This window comes from Chlorocebus sabaeus, chromosome 24 (genome assembly GCF_047675955.1).
Source record: "Chlorocebus sabaeus isolate Y175 chromosome 24, mChlSab1.0.hap1, whole genome shotgun sequence".
NCBI lineage: Eukaryota > Metazoa > Chordata > Mammalia > Primates > Cercopithecidae > Chlorocebus > Chlorocebus sabaeus.
This window is the reverse complement of record NC_132927.1, coordinates 31,882,226-31,905,136: the sequence shown is the minus strand read 5'-3', so window position 1 is coordinate 31,905,136 and position 22,911 is coordinate 31,882,226. Positions and strand designations below refer to the sequence as shown.

Sequence of the window (22,911 nt, the reverse complement as noted above, 5' to 3'; positions counted from 1 at the left end):
CACTGCAACCTCCGCCTCCCGGGTTCAAGCAATTCTCCTGCCTCAGCCTCCCAAATAGCTGGGATTACAGATGCATGCCACCATGCCTGGCTAATTTTGTATTTTTAGTACAGACAGGGTTTCACCACGTTGGCCAGGCTGGTCTCGAATTCCTGGCCTCAAGTGATCCACCCGTCTCGGCCTCCCAAAGTGCTGGGATTACAGGCGTGAGCCATTGTGCCTGGCCAGCCTTCATGTATTGGTTTATGATTTTGCCTTTAACCTCTGCCTCCCTGCCTTTAAAAATCCTTACCTGTAAGCTCTTGGGGGTTCGGGTCTTCAGCCTGAGCTGCCTGACTCTCCTTGTTGGTGCCTGGCAATAAATGCCTCACTTTCTCTCGCTGCAATCCCGGATGTCAGTGTTTGGCTTCTTTGTGCCAGGCAAGTAGACCCAGTTGTTTGATAACGGTATCTGGGGTACCTACTGCATAATGTCAAGTGGGTGTCTCCGGTTCAGGCAGTGAGTAGTGGAAGTACTGAGCGATTGAAAGCAAAATGGCTCACTGCCTGTTTCCTTACAAAAGCAGCCCTTGCAACAATCCAGACTGACCTGTCCTTGGCCTATTCATGATTCTCTGTGCAGTGATAATGAGTTTATTGCTTTGTGGGCTTTTAGGTAAGGGGAAGAGATGAGCTTGGCTTAATGTCTGCTGACTCATGAGACGAAGGGGCCCTGGCCTGCCTCTGATGTGATGCATGCACTTAAATCAGGAACAATTTCCATTTCCTCTCCAGCAAATACGCTGTGATGGGAGGCTAGTCAAGCATGCAGAGCTGGAGACCTAGGAACCCTATCTCTGCTGCTGGGGATGGGGGGTAGAAAGAAGGACAGAGTAGGCACAGTCCTTCCTCAACCCTCCCCTTTAGCTGCTCTACAAATATGCTGCCACTAAAAAGCATTGGAGCTGCTGCTGATTCCTATCAGGAAGGAATTATACTAAGCACGCCCAGCGTTTATGAAAGGCTGCCTATCTTTTGTTGGACATTATCTGGATGCAAAAGTGAATCAACAACCTTCCACTCCTCAAGGAGTATGCAATCCAGAAGGGAGTGTAAACAATGAAATGTAGGACAAGGTTAAATGAAACACAGGCCACACTGGTATGGGCATTCAGAAGAACCCTGTGTCTTAGTTGTGCCTTGGGAGATCAAGGAGGGCTCCACACAGAAGGTGGCATCTGAAGGCTAGGAAGGATTTCCAAAGACAGAGAATCGAAAAATAACATTCTCAGCTGAGGGAACTACAGGAACAATGATACTCAGAGCTTTTTCAGAGCCTGGAAGTGTCATTTGGGAACTGAAGATGGGAAGGTTTCTGTTTGTTTGCCCAGGCTCAGGAATTTGTATTTTATTCTAAACTCAGTGTGGAAAACAATGCAGATTTGCAGAATCATGGAGTGAGGTAAACTTTACATTTTAGCAAGGTGATCTGGGTTCTAGAAATGTATCTGAAATTTCTTTTCCCAAGACCAATGTAAAGATTAAGGCTATATAATAGGACCTTTTTTTTTTTTCTTGAGACAGAGTCCCACTCCGTCATCCAGGCTGGAATGCAGTGGTGCAGTCTCGGCTCACTGCAACCTGCACCTCCTGGGTTCAAGAGATTCTCCTGACTCAGCCTCCTGAGTAGCTGGGATTACAGGTGCCCACCACCACACCCAGTTAATTTTGTATTTTTAGTAGGGACAGAGTTTCACCAAGTTGGCCAGGCTAATCTCGAACTCCTGACCTGAGGTGATTCTCCCACCTCAGCCTCCCAAAGTGCTGGGATTACAGGCATGAGCCACTGCACCTGGCCCCATTTTATTCGCTCCTTCCAATAGAAGCAAACCTAGGGATACAACCAGAAAACTGCCACGTGATGCTAAAACATGCTCTTGCTCCTTCAGAAAACAGCACAAGTTCATCAGCCCAAAAAGTTCTCAAACATTCTCAGGACAAGGGACACTGAGTCCAAAGCCTATACTTTTAGCCACAGCGCTATTCTACCTCCCAGTATACAGTCCTAGTATGGTACTTTTCAGCAGAAATCCCAAATATCTTCCAATATTCTTTAAGACAGTACTTTTGAGGCTAAAAAATTCTAAACAAAGAGCTGAGTTTCCAACAAAAAGTGCTTTAGAAAACTGAGTTGCACAGAGAATGGGGTGCATAGAAATCTGGGGCATGCACAGTCAAATAACTGGGTCTATAAACATTTACCAGATTATTTTAAAGTGATTTTGGAATATTTCCTCATCGAATGCCTTACAGTTCTGGAAAAGGGCAGATATGAGAATTCCTTTATCACTTGGTCAGGTTTACAGATGGAGACACCAAAGCAATGAGAGTTTTAAGAGGCACTCGGAAAGTCAGTAATCTCAGCACTTTGGAAGGCTGAGGTGGGAGATCATTGAGCCCAGAGTTTGAAACCAGCCTGGGCAGCAAAAAGAGACCCTATCTCTACAAAAAATTAAAAAATGAAAAATGAAAAAGTCAGTAGCAGGGCTAATGAGAAATCTAGATTCCTGATCTTGAAGCACATGGTTAAATTGAAAAATCATATCTCCATAGGCATCAAGGAGATAGAAATGGGGATGGAAAACAGGCACTATCCTTTCTCTTAAAAGTAATATGCACTTTTATAAAATAACTTTTTTGTAAGAAGTAAAGTATAAATGTTCACTGTAGAAAATTTGGACAATACCAAAAGTTCAAAGAAGAAATGAAACCCACCAATAAGCTCGGTACCCAGAAATATCCCCTGTGAATATTGGTATATTTCTGTACAGGAGTTTATAGGCTGTTATCATTTACAGACTGACAGCCCTTCCATTCTACTATCTTTTCTGAGAGCAGGAATCAGAAAGGTAGACCTCAATCAATAATTGATGCCCCCATTGCATGCCCAGCACTATGCCAGGCACCTTGGGGTCAGAAGGAAGACTGCACTCCTCACTCTAAGAGGCTACAGTCAGTTAAAGAGATAATACACAGACCCAGAATCAGAGAGCTAGGAGAGCATCATATGAGCAAACTGACTGCAGGAATTCAGAAAAGGAAAGCTGGTTGGGAGAGGCTTAATGGAGGAAATGAGCTGGAGCAGAGCCATGAACAAAGTTTAGACTCAGGATTGCAGAAAGAAGGGAGAAATGCACTCTGGGGTTGAGCAGGTGGAAGATGGGACAAAAACAGCATGAACCAAGGACAGTTGGCTTGGTTCCTAAGGATTTGGCCTGGGTTTAGAGATTAGAGGGTATGAACAGAGGCCCTAACATCACAGGTTTTACAGGCAGTACTACCCACAGTTACTGTACCAAAGTCATTTCTTTTCCAAGACCAATGTAGAGATCAGGTTATATATGAGGATTCATTTTATTCACTCTTTCCAATTCAACCAAACCTAGGCGTGCAACCAGAAAACTTCCACATGAGGCTAAAACATGCTCTTGTTCCTTCAGAAAACAGCACAAGTTCATCAGCCTGGAAAGTTCTCAAGCATTCTCGAAGCTGATGTCCAGGAAGTGCTAGGTCAGGGCATGTGCTATAGGAGGGACCACAGGGAAAATGATTGTACAAAATCATGGCACAAAGTCAAAACCCAGCATGCACCAGCCAAATCCTGCCTATATGCCAAAAACTGAATTCTGCCACCTTAGTAACACTGCAAAAAAAAAAAAAAAAATGTGTATACCCTGGATAAGAGGTGGTGTGATTATCTGAGAAAATCCCAAGGTTGTATCTTGGCAGCTCTACTCCTTGTGTGACCTTGTGCAGTGACTTAATTGCTTTGAACTTCAATTTCCTCATCTGTAAAATGAGGATAATAGCACCTGCCTCATACTTCTGATATAAAGATTAAATGAAGTAATATATATAAAGCACCTCACACCATATCTGGCCACTGAGTAAGCCCTGGGTAAACACTGGTTCTTCTTCTTCCCACTAGTCTAATATTAGAAAGCCAGATCAAAGGAGTCAGTGTGATTTGGGGAAACTGAAAAACAGAATATGATGCTAATAAGGCTTGAAGCCTCAGAGCACATTCAAGGTCTCCAGCACATTGGTAATGTCCAACTTCTTTACATGGCCCTAAGGTTCACATCTGTCCGAGATGTCACAGCTTAATCAAGGCCTCCTCTATACCACACTCAACATAAAGTGTTGAGACAGGATCTGTAATAGGATGCTGGAGTGAGGCCAGCATAGCTGCCTTGAAACCCTGCCTCCTGCCCCCAGCTCAGGTACCAAAGGAAGGAAACATAGGGTATTGAAACAATTTCCAAAGGTTTAGCTTACATAAGAGGAATAGAGGCAGAGAAAGGAAAGTCCTCAACCTAGAACACAGATTAATTACCAGGAAGCCAGAAAAAGCTAATAATCCTAGTTGACAGGCAGCCAAATGACTTGGGGTAGCTCATTTAGAGTGTGGGTGTTATGCAGCCCAGAAGACAAACACATGTAAACAACAGCAGGTAAAACATGAATCAAGCTACTTAGCAAGTTAGATCAAGAATCTATTGATTGCCAAGTCTCTTTGATTCCTGCAAGATGCTTCCTCTCTGTGTTTTTAGTTTTAAAGCAAACTAAATATGACCCGAGAAGGACCCCATACTTCTATATTTGAGTCCCTGTGGATGAACTGTAACCTAGCTTAATAGGCAGACGAAATTGAGAACCAAATTTAGGAGTATGTGTCTGTAACATAGCTGACTCTTGGCCAATCCCAGCGGCCATGCTTCAGTCACTCAGACTGGTGAGTGTCCAAACCATTCAAAGAAGGCAAATGCCAACCTGTAACCAATGCAGCTGTTTCTGTACTTCACTTCCGATTTCTGCACTTCACTTCCCTTTTTTGTGTCTATAAATTTGTTCTGACCACCAGGCATCCCTCGAGTCTCTCTGAGTCTGCTGATTCTGGGGGCTGCCCAATTCATGAATGGTTCATTGCTCAATGAAACTCCTTTAAATTCAATTCAGCTGAAGTTTTTCTTTTAACACTTCTCTTCATTCCACTGTCCCTGCCCTAATTCAGGCCCATATTACCTCCTGTTGGCTCAGAGACACCTTCATTTTCTGAACACACAACTCAACAAGTTCATCATTGATCATCAAATAGTATCTACATTTCCTAACCTGGCATTCAAAGCTCTCCATAATATGATCCGTGTCTTAAACAACACATTCCATTTCAGGATCCTTATGCTTCAGACAAACCAAAGGCAATAAACCTAAGCCTTTGTGTTTTTCCACCTCAGTGTCTTTGCTTGAGCTGTTGTTTCACAGCCATTCTCACGTATTCTTTGTGTTAGTTACCTAGGGCTGCTGTAACAAATTACCACACCCCGGGTGGCTTAAAACAACAGAAACGTATTCTTACAAGTCCACGATCAAGATGTCAGCGGGGCTGGTTCTGTCTGGCAGCTCTGAGGGGCAATCCACTCCATACCTCTCTCTTAGCTGCTGTGGGCTGCTGGCAGCCCTTGTCATTCCTTGGCTTGGGACTGCTAATCTCTGCCTGTCTTCACATGTGTGACCTTCTTCTCTCTGTGTCTCCGAGTCTCAAATCTCCCTCTGCCTTTGTCATATAAGGACACCTGTCATTGGATTTAGGGCCCATCCTAAATCCTGGGAGCTTTCATCTTGAGAACCTTAATTACATCTACAAAGTCCCTTTTTCCAAGTAAGGTCACATCCACAGGTTCTGAGTGGATATGTCTTTTGGGAGGCTACAATTTAACCCGTATACCCTTTAAGACCTTGGTCTCTTGCTGCCTCCTTTATAAAATATGCCTTGATGTCTAGCCCCAGGAAGGAATCTCTCCCTCCTATGAACTGCCAAGAAATTCAACTGAATTTGACTTTGTGATACTGTTTGTATGAACAACTTATCTTTGAGTGAGTTGCCTAACTTCTGTAGGCCTCAATTTCCTCATCTTTGAAACAGAGATGATGATTACATTTATTTTTAGCATTATTTTGGTTTTGGTTTTTTGAGATGGGGTCTCTCTCTGTTGCCTAGGCTGGGAATGCAGTGGTGTGATCTCAGCTCACTGCAACTTCTGCCTCCTAAGTTTGAGCAATTCTCCTGCCTCAGCCTCCCGAGTAGCTGGGATTACAGGCATGCACCACCATGCCTGGCTAATTTTTGTATTTTTAGTAGACACAGGGTTTCATGATGTTGGTCAAGCTGGTCTTGAACTCCTGACCTTAGGTGATCTGCCCACCTCAGTCTCTCAATATGCTGGGATTACAGGCGTGAACCACTGTGCTCAACCTATAGCATTATTTTGATAAAACGAAGTTTTAAGGGACTTAGAACAGTGGCCAGACATAGCAAATGATCCATATGTGCTATTATTATCCTTATCTTTATCATATACTGTCCCTACTATATTGTAAGTTCCTTAAAGATAGTCATCTTTGCGGCCTCCATAGATTCTAAAGAGTATCTTGCACAGAATCATGGATGAGTGAACATATCAGGGGGAAGAAGGGAATGACAGCTAAGTCATCTGGAGATAGTCAATACAGGGACATGTTCGGAAATGTCGTGAAAAGTGACTCCTCTATCCAACACTCAACCAGCAGAAAAGTATTAAGGTCTTCCCCGAAGTGGAAAGTCTTGGTCAAAACCCCCTGCCAACAGTTTTCTCTTTGATTTACAAGCAGCACAACTTGGAGAGTTGCCACTCTGGTGTTTCCAAGTACAGCATATCCAAAGGAGAATTCCTTTCATAAAGAGCATCATTTGCTGATTTGTCATCATGGTAATTATATTTTATTATTCCCACTGTACCTCTTAGCACTGATGTGGTTCTGAAATAGAAGTGAAAAAAGGGGATGGGGAGGGGCTGACTCCCAGGCTTAAGGGAAAAGTGACTCAGTGGCCCTAGGGAGCCTCTTCTCAGGAACTGGGTAGGAGTGCTGACTCACTTCTGCCTCCGGCCTCCTCCCAAAGGTTGCTGCTTCTCCAGGACCTCACAGGAATTGTGGAAGCCTTTAGTGGTGGCACTGCTAATTCTCTACACACACCATAATCTGCCCCTACATAATCCCACGAGCTATTTCATAAAGCTGCCTGCTAGAGGGCCAGTGCTCTAGAGACACGGTTCAGACCAAAGTCTTCTAGAAGATTTTTAATTTTTGTGGGTACCTAGTAGATGTATATAGATATTCATTGTTAGTACAAGTACAAACACATACAAAAATCCATTCCTAGTGAGGTGCATACAAAGTGGAGTTCAGGCTGGGCACGGTGGCTCACACCTGTAATCGCAGCATTTTGGGAGACCGAGGCAGGTGGATCACCTGAGTTCAGGCATTCGAGACCAGCCTGACCAAAGTGGTGAAACTCCGTCTCTACTAAAAATACAAACAAATTAGCTGGGTGTGGTGGTGTGCACCTATAATCCCAGCTACTCAGGAGGCTGAGGCAGGAGAATTGCTTGAACCCAGGAGCAAAGGTTGCAGTGAGCCAAGATTGCACCACTCCACTCCAACCTGGGCGACAGAGTGAGGCCTTGTCTCAAAAAAAAAAAAAAAAAAGTGGAGTCCAGAACAGACAGAAGCTGAAATCTTCATCCATACTTTCCCAAGCAAATACTGTAAAACCTAATCTCCCTGTTTTCTGTGCGTGGCAGAAGGCAGGTAGCTACTGTCTGGGATCAGACATCCCTGATGTGCTCAGCGTGCAAAATGGTAAAGCAACTCTCTCCTGCCCAGAATCAGTGCTGATTGATTGGTTCTGTTTCCATGAAACAACTGCCAAAACGATGCTTATAAATAACACTTCCCAGTTATAATATGCTTTCTAAAACAATGCATTATTTATTGGAGAAACGCTCTCATGGAATATGTTCACACACAAAGAAAATAATAGGGATCAGTCGAGGGAGAACAAGGAACTTGTGAAATTTTCATTCTTGTCTTTAATATTACATGAAATTAAGCCATTTTCCTGAGAAACTTTAAACACAGCGAGTCTTCTTTATGGCCAGTGTACAGCACCGCCTGAGAAAGAAAGCTGCACCACTATGATTCAAGATTTTCAGTGGACTGGGGTTGGTGAGCCAAGACTATGGAGATCAAGGTTATCTGTGTTGTGCTTCAGCACCTCCTGACTAAGCTATTACACAGCTCCTTCCCAGATGCTGACATTCATGCTCCACCTCCACCAAAAAGGGGGAGGAAGAATTACTGTGGGTTTTTATTTCAAACGATTACTGAAAGGACAAGAATTCATTGAATTTTGATCTAGAAAAGGCCTCTGTGCAGTGCTCAAATCCACCTCCCTGTTCCTGTGTAAAAAATCACTGTCTGGAAACTGACAGCTCCATGTAGAGATTAATCACACCCAATGTCCGCGGCTTCTAAAAGAAAAAGAAGACTGCATTTAGCAAATATTGCCACCATTAAAAAAAAGTTCTCTCCCAACGTGGCTTCTAGAAACCTAATCTCATTTATGCAAATTCTTTTCCATTTTTTCCTGGGCAGCAAAATTGCCTCTCACATTTAACAACCATCAAGATAGTGTGAATGTGGATTACTCTACAAGCACTTTCAGTTTAGCTCCTATAAACAGGACCTCCTTGTATAAAATGTGGACATACATTCACATTGACTGATACAGTAACTAATCTTATTTATTTTTGGAAGTACCCTCTGGTCTTCTGCCATGGAGAAGTAGCCACCCTTTTTTTCCTTAACATTTAGGGAGTGCATGCTCCTCTTTTTTTTTTTTTTTTTTTTTCTCTTTCCCCTCAAAGCTGTTTGTTTGCTCCCCAAACCAGAAGGTATTCCCTTCATGGAGATGAAAGTGCGCCCCCTAGTGAACAACGTTTCTCAACATCCCTCCAACACTGAATTTCCATCTTCATTATTTTTGCCAGAGAATCTCAGGCCCCAGTGGTGACGTGACTGCATTTGAGAGGTTGAGGTTCAGTGCCTAGGGCTTAGCAGCTTTTCAAGGGACAATAAAATTGTTCGAGAGCTAAGAAAATCTATTGACTCTAAATATTTTTTTAAATTCCAAAACTGAAATTAGTGAATTTGATTAAATGTCTATAAAATGTCAACTAATCATAAGCAATTCAACTCTTAAATTGTTACATAAAAATCATATTTAATGTACAATGTAGGTTCATTTTAATATTGTCTATGAGGAGGCCAGGCATGGTGGCTCACGCCTATAATCCCAGCACTTTGGGAGGCCAAGGTTGTGGGGGGATTGCTTGAGCCCAGAAGCTCAAGACTAGCCAGGGCAACTTAGCAAGACCCTCAGCTCTACAAAAATTTTTGTTTTAATTTCCAGCTAATTCTTTAAAATTTTGTGTAGAGATGGGGGTTTTCATCTGTAGACAGGTGTGTGGTACACACCTGCAGTCATAACTAATACTTAGGAGGCTGAGGTGGGAGGATTACTTGAGCCTGGGAAGTTAAGGCTGCAGTGAGCCATGATCACACCACTGCACTCCAGCCTGGAGTGTCTCAAATATATATTATATGTATATATGTATGTGTGTGTGTATATGTGTGTGTGTGTGTGTGTGTGTGTATATACACACATTTTTTTTTTTCTGTGAGGAGGGATAGGTCCTCTTAAAATAAGAGTTAAAGGCATATTTTCCATAGAGTTGACCTCTGTTCAAGACTCTTCATGATCACGAATATGCACTCCTGTCTTAACATTATTCTCTTAAAGATTCTAATAATAATACTTCATACTTGCAAAGTGCTTAGTAAAAGTTTATGTATGGCCAGGTACAGTGACTCACGTCTATAATCCCGGCACTTTGGGAGGCCAAGGCAGGTGGATTGCTTGAGCCCAGAAATTCAAGACCAGCCTGAGCAACCCCAAGGCAAAACCCCCATCTCTACAAAAAATACAAAAAATTAGCTGGGTGTGGTGGCACAAGCCTAGAGGCCCAGCTGCTTGGGAGGCTGAGCTGAGGGGATCACCTGAGCCTGGGATGTCAAATCTGCAGTGAACTGTTACTATGCCACTGCACTCCAGCATGAGCAACAGAGTGAGACCTTATATCAAAAAAATATATATATATATACTCCTATTTAAATCATTTAATCCTTACAACAGTAAATTGAGAAAGAAAAGAATGAATTGGATAAAGTAGTTTTTTGGTTTTCTTCTTTTTTTGCCAAAGTATAAAATATTATAAATTCTAAAGCCAAAAAAAAAAAAAACAACTCAGGATCAAAACAGATAACAACCACGGTTCAAAAGAAAACATACTACTAATTTGAAATGGTCTATGTAAGCCTTTGGTAAGGGACAATACATAGCAAATGACTCCATAGTCAGACACTCCAGGATGAGTTACTCAACCTCTCTGTGCCTCAGTATCCTCAACTGTAACATGGGGACAAAAAGAGTATTTATCACACCAGGTTGTTAAGACATTTAAATGAGTTCATATATGTGAAACATTTAGAATAGCGTGTGGTACATAGTAAGAGCTGAATAAATGCTAGCAATTAACTGTCAATCAAACCATAGCAATCTTTGATTCCCAGAAACAGAATAACTTAAGATTTTTGGCCAGGCGCGGTGGTTCACGCCTATAATCCCAACACTTTGGGAGTCCGAGGTAGGCAGATCACCTGAGGTCAGGAGTTTGAGACCAGCCTGGCCAACATGGTGAAACCCCATCTATACTTAAAAATATATATATTTTTTAAATGCAAAAGTTAGCTGGGCTAGGTAGGGTGTGCCTGTAATTCCAGCTACTCGGGAGGCTAAGGGGGGAAAATTACTTGAACTCAGTAGGCAGAGACTGCAGTGAGCTGAGATCACAACACAGCACTCCCAGCCTGAGTGACATAATTATTTTTAAAAATAATTTAAAAACATAAATAAGATCTTGTATAAATCTCAAACAACTAAAACACTCACAAAACAATCACTAATATTATATTTTGAAACGTTTTACTTGGAAACAATCTCAAACTTACAAAAAGTTACAGGAATAAAAATAATGTAAGGAACATTGGTACACCTCTTACCCAAGTGAGCTTATTAGCCTTTTATTCCTCTATCATTTGCATGGCACATCACTGTGAATTTGTGTCCCTACTTATTATAATTTTGATGTATTTGTTTTCTCTTGTAAAGTAAGAAATTACCACAAATTTAGCAATTAAATGCCAACTTATAAACTCGCAGTTCTATAGATGTCTGAGTATAGCATAGCCAGCTTCTTTGCTCAGGGTCTTTACAAAGCTAAAACCAATGTATTGGGCCACACTAAACTCCTTTCTGGAAGCTCTGGGAAGAATCCACTTTCAAGCCGATTCATGATTGATGGCAGTCATAGGACTGAGGTCCCCATTTCTTTGCTGGCTCTCAAATGTGGGCCACTCTAAGCTCCTTGAGGCACCCACATTCCTTCCAATATGATTTTTTAAAAATTATTACTTCAATTATTATCATCTTTTGAGACAAAGTCTCCCTCTGTTGCCCAGGCTGGAGTGCAGTGGCGCTATCGTGGTTCACTGCAGCCTTAACCTCCTGGGCTTGAGTGATCCTCCTGCCTCAGCCTCCCAAGTAGCTAGGACTACAAGTGCATGCCACCACACCTGGCAAATATTTTTTAAATTTTATGTAGAGATGAGGTCTCACTATGTTGCCCATGCTGGTCTCAAACTCCTGGACTCAAGCAATCCTACTGCCTTGGCCTCCCAAAGTGCTGGGATTACAGGAGTGAGCCACCATGCTGTGCCCACATTCTTTCCAATACGGCCCCATTTATCTTCAAAGCCAGCAGTGAAAAATCTCCCTCATGGCAAATCCTTCTCAGATTTTTGACTCGCTCTCCCAAAGAAGAGCCAGTTCCTTCTAAAGGCTTACCTGATTAGGTCAGGCTTACCCAAGAAAAGCCTGGATACTCTTTCTCAAAGTCAAATGATTTGGGACCTTAATTACATCTGTAAAGTATGTGCATAGCAGCACTTAGATGGGTATTTAAATAACTGGGAGAAGGTGTGTATATACCACGGATAGGAATTTAGGGGGCATCTCAGCGTTCTGCCTACCACATAAGATGACAGACTTTATAAGCTTATGTGTAAGTCTGGTAGGGCTGCCACAATAAAATACTACAAACAGAATACTACAGCCTGTGGTGGCTTAAACAACAGAAATTTATTTTCTCACAGTTCTGGAGGCTGGAAGTCCAAGATGAAGGTGTCAGCAGGGCTGGTTTCTCTTGAGGCCACTCTCCTTCATTTGCAGATGGCCACCTTCTCACTGCATCCTCACCTGCCCTTTTTCTCTATGTGAACATCTGTGGTGTCTTTGAATGTCCAAATTTCGTCTTCTTGTGAGGACAACAGTCAGATCAAATCAGGGCTTCAACATATAAATTTGGAGGGGACGCAATTCAGTCTGTAACAGTCTAATAACAAAATTAAGAGCTAATATTTGAGCTACTAGGCAGGTACTGTGCTAAAACAAATTTGTAGGTTATCTTAACACAAACCTCTAGGTTAAATTAAATGCCATCGTAAGCAATTATATGAAATTCCAATCTCATCAAAATGTTTCCTTTATTCTTAATTGGCAATTCTGTAAGACTTCTGCTGTGATTTGATTCTTAGAGTGAGCTGTCTCTACTATAATGTGCTTCCTATGCTACGTTCAGTTTCCTTCCTATGCTAAGGTCAGTTTCCTTCACCTATCCAGTTTTACTGAGCAGATAAGCTTGGTACAGAGATATTAAAATTAGTTATCAAAATTCTTGCTCTCAGAGAACAAAATCTAGTAAAAAAAGATGTATTTTATGTCTGCCTCTGTACATGTGTTTTTTTTTTTGTTTTTTTTTTTTGAGACAAAGTCTCACTCTGTTGCCCAGGGTGGAGTACAGTGACACGATCTGGGCTCACAACCTCCCAGGTTCCAGTGATTCTCCTGCCTCAGCCTCCTGAGTAGCTGGGATTATAGGCACATGCTACTATGCCCAGCTAATTTTTGTATTTTAGGTATAGGTGGGGTTTCACCATGTCGGCCAGGCTGGTCTTGAACTCCTGACCTCAGGTGATCCAACTGCCTCGGCCTCCCAAAGTGGTGGAATTACATATGTGAACCACCACACCCGCCCATCTGTACATTATTACACATCTTACATTAAAAATGTCAATTATAGGCCAGGCATGGTGGCTCACGCCTGTCATTCCAGCACTTTGGGAGGCCAAGGCAGGTGGATCACCTGAGGCCAGGAGATCAAGACCACCCTGGCCAACAAGGTGGAAACTCGTCTCTACTAAAAACACAAAAATTAGCTGGGCATGGTGGCAGGCACCTGTAATCCCAGCTACTCAGGAAACTGAGGCACGAGAATCACTGGAACCTGGGAGGCGGAGGTTGCAGTGAGCCAAGATCTCACCACTGTACTCCAGCCTGAGTGACAGAGCAGACTCTGTCTCAAAAAGAAAAGAAAAGAAAAGAAAAAAGGTATCAATTATGTTTATAAAATTATCTACATAGTACACAGTTAAGCTCTTATGAAAACTCAGGCACTGAAAATTAAAATAATGATTTCAGGAAAGAAACCCTCTCTGAATGTTTTGCGTTATTTTTGTGAGATTTCCTCAACCCTAACTGTGCAGCAACACACTGTTTTGTATGTGGCTTTAGACAGAACGCTCAGTGACTGGAGAAAAATCACGTGGGATTTGACGGTGAGAAGTAATGATAATGTAAAAATACTACACGTGACTAGGTAAGGCGACTCACATGCCACTCACTCTGCTCAAGAGAAAAAAAAGATCCCTGGTGGAATGTGGTGGCTCATGCCTGTAATCCCAGCATTTTGGGAGTCTGAGGCAGGAGGTTGGCTTGAGACCAAGAGTTCAGGACCAGCCTAGGTAACATACCGAGACCTTGTTGCTACTAAAAATAAAAATTATAAAAATAAAATTAGCCAGGCGTGGTGGCACTTGCCTGTAATTCCAACTGCTAGGGAGGCTAAGGTGGGAGCTTGAGTCCAGGAGGTCAAGGCTGCAGTGAGCTATGGTCACCTGTCACTGCACTCCAGCCTTGGCAACAGAGTGGAAACACAGTATTTAAATTTTAAAAAAATGGCTGGGTGCAGTGGCTCACGCTTGTAATCCCAGCACTTTGGGAGGCCGAGGCGGGTGGATCACCTGAGGTCAGGAGTTCGAGACCAGCCTGACCAACAAGGTGAAACCCCATCTCTACTAAAAATACAAAAATTAGCCGGGGGGTGGGGGGGGTGGTGGTGCACTCCTGTAATCACAGCTACTTGGGAGGCTGAGGCAGGAGAATAGCTTGAACCCGGGAGGCGGAGGTTGCAGTAAGCCAAGATGGCACTGGGCAAAACAGTCGGATTCCATCTCAAAAAAAAAAAAAAAAATTCCCTTTTTTTCTCACTAACTTTCCATGCACTTGCACGGAGAATTTCTCTCCTGGAAGCAAAGACCACATTGCAGGTATCGAAGGAAATCAAATCTGCAGACCCAGGCGCTTCCCAGCTGCAGGCGGAGTGGGGTGACTGCTCTCAGGTGAGGCGCCCCTCTCTGGCTCACCCCTAGCCCATCTCCGCTTCCCAGCGCCCATGGGCCGGTAGCTAAGTTCCGCATCCCGCTCCAGGAACCATCGCCCAACGTTTCTCTCGCGCCCTCTGCAGGAGCCTGGGCCGAGGGCCGCCCCGCCTCGCTGCCCCCAGGCTCATAAATGGCCTCTGCGCCCCGGCCCGAACCGGTTCTGAGGCTGCTCGCTGGATGCTTACCCCCTTACCCGCCCTCACCCGCAACAGTGGGATTACTGTCCATGGAGCAGGAGGAAACCTACCTGGAGCTCTACCTGGACCAGTGCGCCGCTCAGGTAAGGCTGCCGCCACTGTGCCAGAGTCAGGACCCAAGTCCCGCCCGGTCCTGTGTGCAAAGGGCTTTCCTTCGTTCCTCTAAAAACTCATAGCGACCATAAGAGGCGGGCTTGGTTTCCCACGTCTTTCCGTTGAAGGTTAGAAGCTTCGAAAAGTGAAATAATTTGACCAAGGTTGCCAAACAGAGCTCGAACTTCATCTAGCGCGAATCCAGAACCGTTCACTCAGTCACCAGATTACACAGGCTATCCCGGGTTGTTTTGGTTTTTGATTGATTGATTGATTGATTTTTTCTGAGATGAAGTCTCGCCCAGGCTGGAGTGCAGTGGCGCGATCTCAGCTCCCCAGACTGGCTTGAACTCTTGACCTCAAGTCATCCACCCACCTTGGCCTCCCAAAGTGTTGGGATTTCAGGCGTGAGCCACCGCTCCTGGCCCCACGCCCGGTTCTAAAGGACACGCACCCAGAGCGCGTCGTGCTAGTTGTAGCGACTTCAGGTTCCCAAGGGTTTCTGCTTTGACAGGGGAAACAGAGATCCCTTGTACTCTGCAGCATGGATGCCAGTACTAGGCCTCCCTCGAGAATTCAAGTCTTTGGTGGAGTTGGTGGTAGCAGCGTTTGCCAAATATCAACTAGAAACACCTGTGGCTTCTTTTAGTTAATTACTCTTAAGACTTTTAAAAATCCTTAGCATCGGGCAGGGTGAGGTGGCTCACGCCTGTAATCCCAGCACTTTGGGAGGCTGAGGCACATGGATCATTTGAGGTCAGGAGTTCAAGACCAGCCTGGCCAACGTGGTGAAACCTCGCCTCTACTAAAAATACAAAAATTAGCTGGGCGTGGTGGCAGGAGCCTGTAGTCCCAGCTACTCAGGAGGCTGAGGCAGGAGAATTGCTTGCATCCAGGAGGCAGAGGTTGCAGTGAGCCGAGATGGCGCCACTGCACTCCAGGCTGGGTGACAGTGAGACTCCGTCTCAAAAAAAAAAAAAAAAAAACAAAAAGCAAGAGAGCAATTTTTTTTTTTCTTTGCTGGGAGAATTTTTTATAAAGACAGTGTCAGCACTGAGGTAGAAATGCTGACTTTCCCTAGAATTTAACACAGCAAAGAGCCCAGGCAGGAAAGGTTCTGAGAAAGATAAGTGGATACAGTTTAACAAAAAATGACTAAAGATCCTGAGGCCAAGGATGCAGTGAACATGCTACACAGACATGCTCTGAGGCGTGTCCCTACAGGCAGACCCTGCAGGGATGCCCGTCAAGTGTCCATTACTGTAAAACATCCCCCTTCAACTCCCCACCATTGCCTTACATTCTTGTGTACATTTAGCTTTGTTCCCTGATAAAATGCCTTGATGGGGAAGGGGAAGGGAGACACTGTTGCAGCTTTGGTGCTTTAGCGTAAATTGCCCTAGGAGACCCTTTCCATCTGGGACAGGTGAGGCCAAGGAAACCCTGCAGTGGAATTGGGGCCCATTGTCCCCACCTCACTTAAGGCCACTCTGTGGGTTGAGGGTGGGGAAAGATGGGAGCCTATCATGTATTCAAAATGAAACAGAGGTAAAAATCTTATTTCAGGAGACTAGCTTGATTTTTTTTCTTCTAAGGGCTTTCTTCAAACAATTAGTCACCCCTGCCACCTGCTGGACTTGTAACAGAACACTCCAGTAGGCTCTAGTCAGACGTACATTAGCGGAGGTAGCATTGAAACGGAGAAGATGCAACACAGTGCGTTCCTGACCCTTCAGTGGTCAGAAAAGAAATAAGATCTTTTTGAGTTTCTCTTGCAAGCAGTGCTCAAAATCTGGAGTCCAGGCCTGTAACTTGGGTGAAGCAGGTGGTAATGCATTTATCGAGGTAATCGATTTTTTTCCCGTAATAAAGCCCATGAATTTTACATTAGTTGTTTTCCTCAGGTGCACACGTCATTCTCTCCATTGCCGGATAATGGTAGTTGAGCAGCCTTCCCTGGACTGAAAATACATTGATTTACACTATTCTTACCATTTAAGTTTCAATAACTTTTTTCCTAGTGTAAATTCTTGTAACTAGAACATTACAAGAATTCTTATTACACCTTTGCCTCAGAAGGAATAACCATGGGTCTTTAGTGAATCTTGATTAGCATTCAACTATATCTTAAACTTCCTTCATTTAAATTTAAAACTCAAAATTATTTCAAAGTTAAGTCAACTAAAGTTTATAATTAACTTAAATAGTACAGTATATCTGTTATCTTCAAAGTATACAACAATTTAGAGCATGGTTGCTCAACTGCCTCTATTGCAAAACTGGACTTAGAGAGTGGCAACTTATTAGAGATCTAACCAGACTAGCAAAGATAGTCTATGAAGAATGCTTTTTCTGCATTTTAAAATATTCTTTCCTGTTTCCATTAAGTGTGCTGTAACTGTAACAGAATCTTTTTTTAGTTGGAGTCTTGCTCTTATCCAGACTGGAGTGCAGTGGCATGATCTCGACTTACTGCAACCTCTGCCTCCCAGGTTCAAGAGATTCTCATGCCTCAGCCTCCCCAGTAGCTGGGATTACAGGTGTACACTACCACGCTCTGCTAATTTTTGCATTTTTAGTAGAGACGTGGGCCAGTCTAGTCTCAAAACTCCTAGCCTCCAGTCATCCTCCTGCCTCGGCCTTCCAAAGTGCAGGGATTATAGGCATGAGCTACCACACCTGGCCTGTAATAGAATCTTAACGGCATTTTCTAGAAAGAAGCAGTGCACGAATACAAGCAATCTTGAACTGCCTCTAACACTGAATACATTGCCTGCCTGCCAAAGTGACATCCCTTTTGTGTAACATGCTGTTCTGTCTGTTGTGTTTTTGTCTGTCTGTTTTGGGAACTGCACCTAGGATGACCTTGCCCCACCCAGGTCTCCCCTGTTCAACCCAGTTGTACCTTACGGTATGTACATATTGAATGCATCCAATCCGGATACTGCATTTAATTCGAACCCTGAAGTCAAAGAAACATCAGGTGATTTCTCATCTGTGGATCTTAGCTTCCTACCAGATGAAGTTACCCAAGAAAATAAAGACCAACCTGTCATTAGCAGCAGACATGAAACTGAAGAAAATTCTGAAAGCCAAAGTCCACAAAGTAGGTTGCCATCACCGAGCGAACAGGACATTGGGCTGGGCTTAAACAGCAGTAGTTTGTCAAATTCCCATTCACAGCTGCACCCTGGTGATACTGACTCAGTCCAGCCCTCTCCTGAGAAACCAAACTCCGACTCCTTGTCTCTGGCACCCATAACTCCCATGACACCAATGACCCCTGTTTCAGAATGTTGTGGAATTGTACCTCAACTACAGTAAGTTTTTATTTTTGTTTTAATTGAGCAGATTGGGTACACATTTTATATTCCTGAATGTGATGACAACTAATTTCAGGATAATAATGTAGGGAAGAGAATTTCAGATTTCATAATTCTTTGTTTTATCAGTTCTAAATGGATTGTTGCTTTAGACAGTTTGATTATCTTTAAGGCGAAGCACTAATTCTTGATCTTCTATGGTGGGTGGAGGGGACTTAAAGATTAATAGACACATTCTTGAAGGATTGTATTGTTTATACTAAAGCACTGAAGTTGCTGAAAATTGTGGGTAGGGTTGGATAAACACCAAGGATATAAAGATGTAAAATTTAGTTTGATTTGCAAATTGATTCAGAATTAAAATTTCTATTTTGAGGCATTGTTTTGAAAAAAAATCTAAAACTTAATTTTAGCAGCTAGTCATGAAATTTTAGGAAAGGCTCTTTTAGCACTTCACTCTGGGATTTTACACTTTACTAGGAATCGTGTTGTCATGTATTTCACATTTGGAATAATTCTCCCCCTAGGAAATTGCTAAGATATAACCTAAGAAATGAGAAAATAAGTTGTTTTGTATTTTTTTTTTTTACTCTTTATATCTGATATAATTTTCTAAACTAACTTATTTCTTCAGGAATATAGTTTCCACTGTAAACCTGGCCTGTAAGTTGGATCTGAAGAAAATAGCTTTGCATGCAAAAAATGCAGAATATAACCCAAAGGTAAGATTTCTCAGTATTCCTTTCAATAATTAGCTTCTCCATTTACTTTTCTTAATATGATCATGATATTGACTAATTCCTCTGTTTTTTCTTAAAAAAATTGTTACTGAAAAAGCTTTTGGCAACTCAAGGTTAATATCTCACTCTGTTTTGAGTTATAAAAAATAGTCTCATTCTTTATGCTGAATAAAGCAGTAATTGAGCAGTTCCTTAAAGATAAGCTCTTTCCCTTGTCATTCAAAAAGATTTTTCCGTATGACTATAATTTTCCACCTGACTATTGGGATGCTAACTTTCTTATATTCCATCATATTTCTGGAAATAATTTTTGCTAAATGTTGTCTCAGCTACCTGACACTTATTTATCTTTCCATTTACAATTCCTCTTATTTGAGAAGGCTAAATGGATTCTTGCCCCTATTGCAAAATTGGACTTAGAAAGTGGCAACTTATTAGAGATCTAACCAGAGTAGCAAAGATAGTCTATGTATAAAGTTCAAGCTCCTATTTACTAATGTAAGATTCAGGGATTTTTTCCCCCCTCCTCAAAGTTTAATAAAATCTGTTCTTTCTTGTATCCTGCAAAGGCCAGGCATCCTGTTTTCAATGGCTTGTTTACCTAGGGTAATTGGATTTGTCGATCCTGTCAACTTTTAACGATTTGCCAGGCTCTGTACTTAGGAATACAAAGAGTAAGACCTGCTTCCTACTGGCAAAAAGTTTACTGGCTTAGGTGGTGGAGGATTTACGAAATTAGATGAAAAAAAAGGTCACATTCGTAGGAACCCAGAGACCTTGCAGGCATCAACTATTTATGTATTATTTGTTTTCGCTGTTGTGGTAGTATTGTTGCTGATATCTGAATTTAATTGTTACCTGCACATTACCCGAATACAATCAAGCTTTCCTTTTGATATTTCATACAGCTGACAATGGTGAGGACAGACACAAAGATGAGCTAAGATCCTCACAGCTGCAGCTGTGATCACATTATTGAGCAATCAGCATTTTAGGCAACTTTTATTTTCCACCATCCTCAGCACACCCCTCATTTTGGATGAGGGGTAGGGGTAGGAATAGGCAGGACTGGGGATGAAGTGTATAGGATCTCTCTGAACTTGTGCTTGACACCCAAAGAAATTCTGACTTGGCCCTTAAGCTGGTACCCACCCCACTTCCCTTCCTAGCTTAACTGGGGAGAGGAGTTGGGGTGAAGAGACTGTGTAGGAGCAGGCCATTTGATGACATGTCAATGTGGCAGGCCAGAGGTTCCCTACCCTAATGTGTGTCAGCCTCACCTCCAGGGCTTGCTGATGCTACTGGTCTTGGATGACACTTTGAGAACTATAAGAGGCAAGAACTTGACATCAACTTTCTGTCATTCATCTTTAGCATGGTTGTCATATAGACTCTTCTGCATTTTGGTTGCTTTTCTGTACATTGTAAAGTCTTGGTGAGCCTTTAACATACTTCTTATTTTTTTCCCAAAGATTCTTCAAAAGAAAAGAAGTGTATCAAAGTAAAAAGTAGGGAATCTGATCAGTTTGGGTTTTGAATCTTAACTTTACCATTTCCTGTGTAACATCGGAGGTTAAATAGCTCCTTGTTTTCCCTGAGCACTAAATGAGGGTGATAATGAACACAGGTTCATCCTATCATGAGGATAAACAGGAACTGAAACATAACAGGCATTCAAATTTAACAGTTACTGATATTATTTTTACCTGTTAATAAGTACATTTTAGAATCATCATTATTTTTGTTAACCTTAATGTAGGGAGAAAAGACTCAGACATTTAGTTTTCCCTTCCAATCTGTTTCTTTGAGATTATCGTATGCAGCTCAGCTTTTCAATTGGAATAATGTTATCTCCTAGCAGAGGCTAATTCTCTTTTGGTTTCTGGGTATAGAGGTTTGCTGCTGTCATAATGAGGATCCGAGAGCCCAGGACAACAGCCCTTATATTTAGCTCTGGGAAGATGGTTTGCACGGGAGCCAAAAGGTAAGAGGAATCATCCCTCCACCCTTTCCAGAGAAACAGTTTTTAGTATGTGAAACAAGGAAGCATAGAATTAATGTGCTAAAGCACATAGTAGGAGCAAAATGCCCTTCTTTGCTGAAGACTTTATTCAATGAAATACCTCATTTTGGGTTAAAAACAGTCTTATAATACTGACTTGGGCCAGGCATGGTGGCTCACATCTGTAATCCCAGCACTTTGGGAGGCCTAAGCAGGAGGATTGCTTGAGCCCAGGAGTTTGAGACCAGCCTAGGCAACATAGTGAGACTCCATCTCTGTTTAAGAAAAGAAAAGAAAGCTAAAAAATAGCTGGATGTGGTGGTGCATGCCTGGAGTCCTAGCTTCTTGGGAAGCTGAGGTGGGAGGATCACTTGAACCCAGGAGTTTGAGGCCGCAATGAGCTATAATCATATCACTGCACTCCAGTCTGAGTTACAGAGCAAGACCCTGTCTCTATTAAAAAAATAGTAATAAAATACTGATATAGCCCCATTTTACAGTTTCCCCTATTAAACCGAGGGGACTTAACTGTTACCACTTGTTTCTAAGGTAATTTTTTTAAAGTTACAGTAATGATAAAGTGTGTTATAAGCCTAGGCAAGTAGTTACTGTGGATTTTCCTCACTGCAGATAAATGGATAGAACTTTGTAAAGGAGCTAAATTAGACATTCCTTGACCATTAGCTTGCATTAGCTCAGGAGGCATCCCTTAAAAATCTCATCTCTCCTGGATCTCACCCAGAGGAAGCCCTGCGTTGATGGGTATTCTTTCACCATGACTCTGTAGTGGGAGAGCCTGTTCTCCCCTGTAGGTGTTAAAAGATGAGAAACAAACTGTCCTCCTGAAAGGTTGTGCCAATTTCTAGCTCTAGAAATGTACTAAGTGTTCATTTTATCCTATGAACACTGGGTGTCGATATTCTTTTCATATTTGCTAAATCGATTGGCAAAAAGTTATGTTGTTTTACATTTCTTTGATTTACTAGTGAGATTAAATAACTTTTTGGAAGCACAGAAATTGCTGTTTGCTCAATTATCTATGGAGAGATTTATCTTTTGTTTTTGTGTTTAACTGTTTTCACCACTTTATACTGCAAATATTTTTTCTTAGATTACTGTTTATGGTGTTTTATGGTGGGTTTTTTTGTTTGTTTGTTTGTTTTTCTGAGACAGGGTCTCAATCTGTTGTTCAGGATGGAGTGCAGTGGCATGATCTGGGCTCACTGCAACCTCCACCTCCCAGGTTGAAGCCATCCTTCCAGCTTGGCCTCTCCAGTAGCTGGGACCACAGGCATGCACCACCAGGCCTGGCTAATTTTTTTTTAGAGATGGAGGTTTCACCATATTGCCCAGGCTGGTCTCGAACTCCTGGGCTCAAGTATCCCAAAGTGCTGGGATTATAGGCGACATGAGCTACTACATCTGGCCTATGGTGGGTTTTTTTTAAAAAAAACATAAATTTTGAAGGGTATACTCATTTTATCCCATTTTTTTCTTTGTTTTCTACATTTGGCTTTGCCCTTAAGGCATTTGTGTACAATATTATACAAATATTGACTTTCATATATCTTTCTGGTCTTTTTCAGGTCCTGCTTTGTGATAGGAAAAGGATAGCTGGTATTTTGATTCACCTAGAGCTTTCTCTAGATGGAAGTGTTCTATATCTGCACTGTTTAATGCAATGATGTAGCCACTAGTCATGTGTGGCTATTGAGTGCTTGAAATACAGCTAATATAACTGAGGGACTGAATTTAATTTATATTAATTGGACAGAGCAGATCTAGAATTTTATTTCAACGTAAGATAACTATTTTTCCCAAATGATCATTCGGTACTCAGATACATTTACTGAAGAATCCATTGTTGCCACATTTCCCCCTACCTGTTTTTACATATTAAGTTCTTCACATGTGTCTGAGTACATTTCTGGACTTTCTCTTATGTTGATCCCAGGAAT

At 42.3% G+C, this 22,911-nt stretch overlaps 1 protein-coding gene and 1 long non-coding RNA gene across 10 annotated transcripts in view; one reads left to right on the top strand and one right to left on the bottom strand.

Annotated features, from left to right (window-relative positions):
• The window catches only part of LOC103229037 (uncharacterized), a 61,795-nt gene extending 54,326 nt beyond the window's left edge, over nt 1-7,469 (bottom strand). The window contains exon 1 of one of the 3 annotated variants that reach the window (XR_012090960.1): nt 293-7,469. This is a non-coding gene — a long non-coding RNA (uncharacterized lncRNA). The remainder of the gene's footprint in view (nt 1-292) is intronic. The other 2 variants (XR_012090959.1, XR_012090961.1) reach the window with 2 other exon arrangements.
• The window catches only part of TBPL2 (TATA-box binding protein like 2), a 44,074-nt gene that overhangs the window by 3,804 nt on the left and 17,359 nt on the right, over nt 1-22,911 (top strand). For 2 of the 7 annotated variants that reach the window (XM_073011004.1, XM_037984011.2), the window contains exons 1-4: nt 14,563-14,878; nt 17,748-18,208; nt 18,846-18,933; nt 20,844-20,935. In XM_073011004.1, coding sequence (XP_072867105.1) covers nt 14,729-14,878; nt 17,748-18,208; nt 18,846-18,933; nt 20,844-20,935 — 791 coding nt within the window. In that variant the 5' untranslated portion in view covers nt 14,563-14,728. The other 5 variants (XM_073011005.1, XM_037984012.2, XM_073011002.1 and 2 more) reach the window with 5 other exon arrangements.